The sequence below is a fragment of the Grus americana genome, chromosome 11, assembly GCF_028858705.1.
Source record: "Grus americana isolate bGruAme1 chromosome 11, bGruAme1.mat, whole genome shotgun sequence".
Taxonomy (NCBI): domain Eukaryota; kingdom Metazoa; phylum Chordata; class Aves; order Gruiformes; family Gruidae; genus Grus; species Grus americana.
This window is the reverse complement of record NC_072862.1, coordinates 17362006-17371992: the sequence shown is the minus strand read 5'-3', so window position 1 is coordinate 17371992 and position 9987 is coordinate 17362006. Positions and strand designations below refer to the sequence as shown.

The 9987-nt window shown below is 48.2% G+C and overlaps 1 protein-coding gene across 1 annotated transcript; it reads left to right on the top strand.

Moving 5' to 3' along the window:
* The first annotated feature begins 552 nt into the window (after positions 1-552).
* On the top strand, positions 553-2084 carry LOC129211500 (heat shock transcription factor, Y-linked-like). Its single transcript, XM_054838696.1, has 2 exons — positions 553-1466; positions 1560-2084. Exons 1-2 carry the CDS (start codon positions 1083-1085, stop codon positions 2082-2084), a joined length of 909 nt encoding a protein of 302 aa, XP_054694671.1. The 5' UTR covers positions 553-1082.
* Positions 2085-9987: the final 7903 nt, after the last annotated feature.

The window sequence follows — 9987 nt, the reverse complement described above, 5'->3', positions numbered from 1 at the left end:
AGCGGAGGTTTAGATTGGATATTAGGAAAAATTTTTTCACCGAAAGGATTGCCAAGCACTGGAACAGGCTCCCCAGGGAAGTGGTTGACTCACCATCCTTGGAGGTATTTAAAAGATGCATAGATGTGGCCCTTAGGGACACAGTTTAGTGGTGGTCTTGGCAGCATTAGATTAACGGTTGGATTCAATAATCTTAAGGGTCTTTTTCAACCTAAATGTTTCTATGATTTTTAAGAAAAGGTTTTCTTCCTACTGTTTTCTTCAGTATTTTAATACCACTTGAAAAAGCTGAGGATTGGATAAACATTCCTCCTCATGTCCAACAGTTTCTCTACGTTTTGGACTACCTTCTCCTATACCTAGTAGAGGCTTCTTCCTACACACTTGCCACTGCTCTCTGTGTTTATATCACTGCACAGATTACGTACTTAAAATATCTCACATCGTGTTTCCCTACAGACACCATCTCAGTGAAATGACAACAAAGACCGTAAGGACATTTCTGCAGGTGTCAGAGGACAGCTTCCCAAATGGGGCACCGGGATGCCCAATGCTGCAGCCGTCCCTGCTCCTCCCTGCAGACCCACTCCTGGGTGCAGCCGGACACAGCACGGTCCTGTCATTGCCTGCAGCCGTTCACCACGGCTTTACTGACTTCTGGGCTCTGGAGTCCCACCGCCGGTGGCTCTGGGAGTGAAAAGCAACAAGTGCTCTACAGCAATTCCTCCTCTGGCCGCTCCCTTGTGCCAGGGCACCACTGTCAACCACCACTGTGATGTCACCGCTATGCGGCACAGGCGTCACAGTGACATGTCAGAATATCCCACTGGTACCCACAGTCAGCCGGTGCCAGTTGGCCTTTGCTTGCTGACTGGCAGGACAAGGCCTGGCTGTCCAGAGCAACGGCCAGCGAGGGAAACCTGGGTCCAGCAGAGACAAAAGAAACACAAAGGGAGGTGTTTCCCACAGAAACACCATCCTGTGCTGCTGGGGACGAGCCGGGGCAGTCGGCAGACACAACTTCTCTTGGCCCTTCAGGGCAGGGGCAAAGAGCCCCCTGTGACACTGCCAGACAAGCACAAATGGAGGAGTGGGCTGTCCAACCTGGCAGCGAGGGACACGAGACCAGACAAGTCCCTCCTGGTTCCAGCAGGTGCATGGGTGAAGAGAAAGGATTCTCATACCTCTGCTTTCCACAAAAGCTTTGGAAGATTGTGGAAAGTGACCGCTTTCAGTCCATCTGGTGGAGTGAGGGTGGGAAATGCGTGGCCATCGATGAAGAACTTTTCAAAGAGGAGGTGCTGGGCAGGGGAGGAGCTCTGCGGATTTTCACCACGCAGAGCATGAAGAGCTTCGTTCGGCAGCTGAATCTATACGGCTTCACCAAAATGCAGCAGGATTTTCAAAGATCTGCCTCCCTGCCTGAATTCCTGGCAGAAGAAGCAGCAGCTGCTGCTCACAGCCAGGTACAGCGATTGCTGAGTCTCACTTCTTGTAGCTTGGGGTTGTCCAGTCTTGGGACAGTGGCAACTAACCCTTTTCCTTTGCTTTTTTTCTAGATACTCCATTACTATAATCCCAGCTTTAACAGAGAGTATCCTCAGCTGCTGGAGAAGTGCAGGAGGAGAGTTGGCCTCAAACGGCGAGCCCCAGACACACCGGGGATGGATGCAAGGCACCCCTCCAGAAGCCCAGATGGTCAGCCCGCAGGGGACACACAGGCATCCCTGCCTGGCATGAACACACCCACCAAGCAATGGGCTGAAGCACCTCCCGGCCTTGGCAGCGCCCACCCATCTCCACTGGCAGCTGCTCCCACACTTCCAGAGCCTGCCGGAGCAGCAGGCAGCGACCGCTTCACCCCTCTGGCTGCCTTCTTCCTGCCACCACCCAGCAGCCAAACCCTGGGTGACCTCCAGCATCCTGCTTATGCTCCTCCAGGGTTTGCAATGCCCATGCTGGCAGCAGCCTCCACTCTGCTGGGGCCAAGGCCACCCCATGGCCTGAGCCTGACAGTCCCCCACTGCCCCACCTGCACCTGCTGCCCCAGCCCTGCAGATGGACCCCAGCACGGCACAGCCTAGAGGGAGCAGAGAGGCAGCACCAAGTCAATAGTGTCTAATAGCGTTGCTAACAAATAGAGCTTAATAGACTTGGTAAGAAACAGAGCCTCGTAGAGTTTGTAATAAACTGTTTGGACAATAAACCTTTTCCAGTTGCCCTGTTTGTACAGCAGAAGCCTAGATTGAGTTTATAGACTCATGAGACTTTCACCTGATGAAGTAGAAGCAACAGGTCCACAAGCACTTTAATCATTTCACCTAACAATCAAGCTAAAATTTTCAGATTTTTTTAGCTTTTATACTTCTGTTATAGCCGTAACTTTAAGAAGGATCATCTCCAGCTGACTGAAAAATACAAGCCAAGAGTGGGATGCAAAACAAGAGCCACAGCTGCATCATGCCTGGATGCAGAGATAGATGAAAAGCGCCCAAAAAGCCACCAAGACCTTTGAGCCTGTGCAGGGAACCACTGCTGGGGTGGAGAAGGTGTTCACGTCAGCTCCGCTGCAGGACACGCAGCTGTCTACTCACAGGAAGTCCATACTTGCCAAGGTAAAGCACCTAATCACTAAAGCATATCCCCGCATCTGCAGACCCTGTACACCTCCAGATGCAGCTGCCCCCCCCACATCCCAACCTTGCTGGGGCAGCAGGCAGGCAGAGCTTAACCCTGGGGCCTCATCCCTGCCACCACCACCCAGGCCTCAGCTGGCCTCCAGCATGCTGCCCCGGCACCGTACCAGGCTGCCCATCCGGCACCAGGGCTGGGTTTTCCCACCTTCCCCCCGTGCAGCCCAGCATAGCATCTGAGCTGGTCCCCTGGGCTGGCCTCTGTCCCTGCTGCAACCCCTAGCAATGCCCATGCTGGCAGCAGCCCTTGCCACAGCCATGCCAACGTCACCCCACGGACAAAGCCCAACAGCCCCACGTTGTCCCACCCACACCTGTGCCACCAACACTGTGGCTGTGGGCAACGGGGCTGGACCCAGCGTGGCACATGGTAGAGGGAGTAGAGTGAACAGAGCCTAACAGCATTGGAAAGAAATAGGGTCCAACAGAACTAGTAAGATATAGTCTGATAGAGTTAGTAATACACAGAGTCTAATACATTTTGTAATAAATAGAGCCTAATAGAGTTAATAATAAATAGAGCCTAATAGAGCTGGAAATAAACTATTGAATAATAAACCTTTACCAGTTGTCCTGTCTGTACAGTGGAAGCCCAGATCGAGTTTTTATTTCACCAAAGAAAGTGGTCCACAAGCAGTTTAATGATTTTCCATAACAGTTAAGCTCTAGATTCTTCGCATTAACAAGCAAACAATGGATAATGTTTACACGATGTATGTATTGAGGATGTTATTCCTAATGGCAACTTTTGAGTGAAAGGCACTAAGGAATAAGATTTAAACAATTGCCCTGGTTATTTAAGGACATTTTTTCATAAGTTTGCATCAAAACCATGTGTCATTGCCCTTTTTAAGATGACACCCTTCAGAGAAGGCAAGGGGATTACTCAGAGGCAGGTCCTGACCAGCATAGCTGTGTATAAGCAGGCAAAGTGGATGGAGGGAGAGTCATTTGGCTGCTTTTCGGATGGGAAAGCATCATCTTGGTAGTCTTAGGAACAAAGACCATAAGTACAGCTTGCAACCATCTGACCCCAGGCTATGACTTGCCCTTCTCAGAGCACAACAGGACTGGGTGTGGGCAGTGCTAAGCAAAGATCCCGCAGGAGAACGTGAGCTCTTCAGGAAGTGGTATCTGACTCAGTGAGGCAGCATGCAAGCGCAGCATTAGGGCACTCCACTATTTTAGGGACTAGGTCTGGGATGGAATATAATAGTCCAATGTACAGCCCAAACTAGAGTCATCATCAGAGACCTCGCAGCTGCTTTTGGGAAAAGGCCTACTCCCAGCAATTTGATGATAGACAAATAGCTACTGTTTATTCTTCCTCACCTTAGTCACTCCAGAAGTTTAAGCAAGAAGTGTTCTTCACTTCCCATCCTGATAAACCAGGTGATGTTGTTCTGAATGGTTTATCAGCAGTGCCTTAGAGAACACCATTTCAATAGAGAGATAAAGCTTGCCTGCATATAATTTCTTCAGTGATCACTTTGAATATGAAGTGCTACTTAAGTGCAAGATCTTATCTGTGCATAGTCACAAACATATTGGCTTCTTAGCAGGCTTTGCCCAACATCATGCCAACTCTCCCAGCTTTGCTTTCTCTGTTGTAGCCTGTTCCAAAGGAACATAGCAGAAGACTTGCACTACTTTGCTTACCAACTATAAGCCATGTAAATAGATGAGTTCTTCATTTGCATGCACATACATCTGATAACAGCATGTAGGGCAAGTTTACGCTTATGAGGCGGGACTGAGTCTCCACAAATTGGTTGAGAGATAGAAAAGGTCATCGTCTGTGCACAGGCACAATATAAGCCTTGGACTTGAAATGCATTTATTCTGGGTGCTTGATCTGAAATATCACAAGGGACCTCCTCTTCTGATGTTAGGTCGCTCCACTATCTCAAAATCAGTATCCTCCTGGACACTAGAAAATGGACTCACTCAAGCTTATTAGTCCCTTCCCTGACCACTGTCACCAACCATATACCCTGATGCCTCCAAACCCAAGTTAGTCTCACTGTCACGCTGACCAGTGAAATTTGGCACTTGGCACCTTCTTCTAACAGGCACGTAACTCTCAGCCTCAGCAGCTTGGCTATAAGTCCGTATCTGATTTTAAAAGAACCACCTACACGTTGTATAGAAAAGTTGCTGTTCTCTCTTACAGTCAGGAATGGGGAGGCACGGGAGGAAAGGGGGAAGACCTTGAAGTCTTCCCGTATCTTCCTCCCATATCTTCAGCCTTTAGAAAATTATGTTCAAGGGAGAAATACTACAGCCAGTGTGCCTAAAGAACTTTGCTTCTATAAAGGCCAAATCAAGTCCCACCAAAACATCTCTTTCAGCTTCAGTGGTGGCTGGATGGTCGCACTCAAAGAGTGGTGGTCAATGGCTCAATGTCCAAGTGGAGAACAGTGACAAGTGGTGTTCCTCAGGGGTTGGGACCAGCACTGTTTAACATCTTTGTCGGTGACATGGACAGTGGGATCAAGTGCACCCTCAGCAAGTTTGCCAACGACACCAAGCTGTGTGGTGTGGTCAACATGCTGGAGGGAAGGGATGCCATCCAGAGAGACCTTGACAGGCTGGAGAGGTGGGCCCGCATGGGAGTTCAACAAGGCCAAGTGCAAGGTCCTGCATGTGGGTTGGTGCAATCCCAAGCACGACTATAGGCTGGGTGAGGAATGGATTGAAAGCAGCCCTGAGGAGAAAGACTTGGGGGTATTGGTGGATGAAGAGCTCAACATGAGCCAGCAGTGTGCGCTTGCAGCCCAGAAAGCCAACCGTGTCCTGGGCTACATCAAAAGAGGTGTGACCAGCAGGTCGAGGGAGGGGATCCTGCCCCTCTGCTCCGTTCTTGTGAGACTCCACCTGGAGTACTGCATCCAGCTCTGGGGGGCCCAGTACAGGAGAGACATTGAGCTGTTGGAGAAAGTCCAGAGGAGGCCACGAAGCTGATCAGAGGGCTGGAGCACCTCTCCTATGAGAACAGGCTGAGCGAGTTGGGGTTGTTCAGCCTGGAGTAAAGAAGGCTCCGGGGAGACCTAATTGCAGCCTGCCAGTACCTGAAGGGGCCTACAGGAAAGCTGGAGAGGGACTGTTAATCAGGGAGTGTAGTGACAGGACAAGGGGGAATGGGTTTAAACTGACAGAGGGTAGATTTAGATTCGATGTTAGAAAGAAATTCTTCCCTGTGAGGGTGGTGAGGCACTGGCACAGGTTGCCCAGAGAAGCTGTGGAGGCCCCATCCCTGGAAGCGTTCAAGGCCAGGTTGGATGAGGCTTCGGGCAACCTGGTCTAGTGGAGGGTGCCCCTGCCTTTGGCAGGGGGGTTGGAACTAGATGGTCTTTGAGGTCCCTTCCAACCCAAACCATTCTATTATTCTATGAAGTTGTAAGCAGATTTTTAATGATTTGGAAGAGCACTATTGTTAACAGCTTAGTTATACTGTAATAACCATCAAAAAGACATTTACCTAAATTTCCCACTGATACAGAAGAGAACAGCATTTATATCACAGCCCTGTTTCCTATAAGCATATATAAACGTGTAGAGAAAAGCACTGTCATGATTCAGCGACTGTTTATATCAAACTGCCTGGGTAAGTACTGACTTTTCAGAAGAATCCAATGAAAAACAAAGCCAAGTGCCAAATATTTGGGAAATATGGGTCTTTAGAAATTAGATTACAACATCCATGTCAGAAATATCTAGAGTTGGAAAAGAGTCAGATAAATTGCAACATCAATTCTACCAAGTAACCCTTCCTCTCCAAACTCACTTTGATGTTCTAGTCAAATATTTCAGACTGCAGATCAAACTTTTTTTTTTTATTTTTGGCAGAAGTGTTTTTATGAAGAATTTTAGGAGTCAAGGACTTGGAATTTTCCTTCTGTAGATCAGCAAGCAGATTTTCAAAATAATAAGCAGCACAGCTATAGAGCAGGGAGCACACGTAGCAACTGTCATTGCATTCTTCTCCTGACCAGCTCTGGACTCTGTGCAGGAGGGAGCGCTGTGCCTGGGATGGGAGACTTCAGAAGAACACATACTTGCCTTGACAGTCTCTTACAATTTGTAAAATTTTCTCCCTTATCCTAGTATTGCCAGAAAGACCAAGTTAGTGTTTAAACTACATATTATATATACACACACATTCTTAGAACCTCATGCTCCTGGTGCCTGTGCGTGCTTTTAAGCACCCACATCAGTCAGCACAACAAGTTTCTACAGCTATGGCTCAGAAAGAATTATTTTGCACTAGAGAAAAAGCTAGACTGTGGCACCTTTGCAGCTTCTGCCAACTGGAAAAGGAGTTGCTCTCTTCCCAAAGACATGCTCCTTACTCTGCCAGGACACTCTTTCTGCAAGAAGAGCTTTCTTCAATGGATACTACAAAAATTAAAAAAAACACACTAAAAATGCAGAACATTGACACAAGCCTCCAAAGGATAACCCTGTCTCATGGGGCAGACACTACTCTTCTCCAAAAATGCACACATAGCTTAGCTGTCTCCTCTCCCTGGAACAACTAGGCCGGGAGCATCGTGTACCTTTACCCTGACCTCCTCAAGGTGCACAACTCAGGAGATGACCTTGCTTCAACAGGCAGGTCTGACTGTCTGCAGCTGGATGCTTGCAATCATAGCAGGGCATCGCAGAACAAACCTTGTGCCAGTTTTGCCACTAAATGGCAACACCCTGTGACTAAACAGCTTAAAGTCTGAGGGGAGCTCAAGGACTGGGATCTGACTACTGCGAGGGCTGGGAACCCACCACCAGGAGCATTTAATTTCCATGAGGTTAACATTTCTGACACAGAAGAGCCTGAACTAGTCAAAAGTTAACAGAGAAATTGATTGTTCAAGGTACAGGGACAGAATGGTAGAGATGGGGCCTAGAAAAAGCAAGAGTGTTTGCTCTGCTTGGGAGACAGGATACTGCCCCGGGGGTTACCACAGTGCCTCATGCAGTCAGGTCTAGTATTTCCAGAGTATATCAGTACTATCCCACAGGGATTTCCTCATTTTTTAGATCACACATTGCAATGTGTGACAACCTACTCATGGATTTCTCCACAGCGTGTCCTAGGCCCTGCTATGGAAAACCAAGGACTTACAAAGGAGAAGAGAAATAATGACACTTTTTCAGTTCTCCTACACTGTTGCAGATAGGCCATTTGCAGAGCTTTTCTCACAGATGAGTTAACTACCTCATGCAGACATGACCTGTCACTCCCTCTGAAAAACAGGCTGAAGAAACAGAAGGTAACAGACGGCATGCGAAAGAGTACAAAACACCCGGGTCAAGAATGAGAGGGGAAGGGCTGAGGAGCAGGGATTCACAGCTGAGGGCTCTGCTCGTGTCGTGGATTCACCCTGGGGCCTTGGGCAACACACTTTGCTCCTGTCCCAGCTAAGGTCAGGTAGAGCTCTCCATATGACCCGTGCCAGAAGCAAAATACTTAAGGAAAGCAAAGGAGAGAGACTGGCTTGTCTGTGATGCAGCCACAACACCATTTCCAAGATACTGAGGACCTCAAATGAATGGAGTTCTATCTCTGTATACACTTAATTATCTCATTTAGTCCTAAGACAAACAGCAGGAAGCATAAATAACTTTATGGCAACATATCAAACAGGACAAGACAACCAAACAGTTTCCCTCTCCCTCTCTAAGCCTGCTAATTCTGTTTCAGGCTGCCTCTAACCACCATTCCCCCTTCTGAAGGGGATTTTTGGGGTGAAAGAACATAGGAGGAACAGGTCCGGAGAGAGCAGTCACAGGCCTCATGAGATGTCTCTTCGAGATGGCTCATTGGCCACAGACTACTTTAAATGCTTTCTGTCCCTTGGCACCTTTTTTTTGATAAAATATATTGCTGGAATAAGCTGTTACAGCAATGCAGCAGGAAGCAGAGCACATGACGCAAATCACTGAAGTCAAATATAATTGAGTGGAAGCAATGTAGACTTCTCTTCATGGGGAAGCAGGGCATACGCTCAACAAGAAAAGCTCATCTAGCCTAGGCCAGGTGAGACTGGAAGAGGTGGTCACATCCTGGCTGTGAAACGGAAAGGCAGACCAGGACCGCAGAGGGAAAACAGAGGTCAGGAAAAGCAGCATCCATGACCAGGGTGAGGGTGGTGATCCCAGGACAGCCTGTTGCACAGCTTCTGCGTGCGGGTTCAGTGCAGTCCTTGGCACAACATAGCCTCACCCTTTGTTTCAGGCTCCTCGTCCTTCCTCCCTGCCCACAGCACGAGTGGCAGCACACTGCCTGGGAACTGCAGGGGGAAGCGAGAGAAACAGACTGCTTGGTCTGAGCGAGGAACTGTCATCTTTTAGGATCAAACAGGGGCTCCAGCTATCCACCATGAATAAGGGGACCAGTTCTGTCCATGGCAGCTAGTCAGTGGCCTCATCTTTCTCCTCACGCAGGACCTCTGACTCCCCATGCTCTCTCTAGTCAGCAGAAAGGCCGAAGAACTTCAAGAGGTAGATTCAGCCCCCTGAAAGCCAATGCTGACTGCAGGAGGCAGACATTGTGGGCAAAGGGAGAACATGCTGCCAGTACAGATACATGCTGAAGATCAGGTGACGGGAACATGCCAAGAGGAGGTTCCTTTCTCCCTCAGAGACAAACAGTGAAACTGGGCAGAGGCAGCGATGGGCTGATGTGACTTCAGGGAGCTCCTGCTTAACATAGCTGTTCTAGAGCTATGACAAACTATTTTCTTTATAAAATATTGGGTAAGAGTAGGTGTAGCAAAATTGAGAGGAGAAAGAAGAAACCTGGGGAAGTACTAAGGGCTCTGATATGTCTCTAGCAAGAAGCAGCATGCTCTCTTAATAAATCAAGTTCAATCTGCCAAAACTTTTGTTGGTCTGCTACTTTAAATGGATAAATTGTGCAAGTTCTTAATCACAAAACAGTGATTTAGGAGATGGGAGTTAAACAGACTTTCCTGACCCAGTCAAGTCTGTGTCTGGTCTACAGCAGGGTACTTTGTGGGGAGAAGGCAGGACGTTTCTGGCCAGTACCGTGGGGCTCAGCAGCATGGAGCACAGCACGGCTCTGTCACAATGGCTTTGTTTCCTACACATGCTGCGGACTATGCAGTGAGATGAGAGATTTCATCATATGAAACAAACTGTATGAAATTATTAAGACAAACTAGAGAGTCTAGTCCTGACATGGTCCTTAATTCTGAAACCAATATTTATCTTTGTGTGACAGAAGAGGAAAGATTGGTAGGTTGTAATAAAAGGGAAATGAAAGTTCAGG

Coding starts and splice junctions, on each gene's coding strand:
- LOC129211500 (XM_054838696.1), top strand. CDS start 1,083: ATGGAGGAGTGGGCTGTCCAACCTGGCAGCGAGGGACACGAGACCAGA. Junction 1,467..1,559: donor CAGCTGCTGCTCACAGCCAG/GTACAGCGATTG, acceptor CTTTTTTTCTAG/ATACTCCATTACTATAATCC.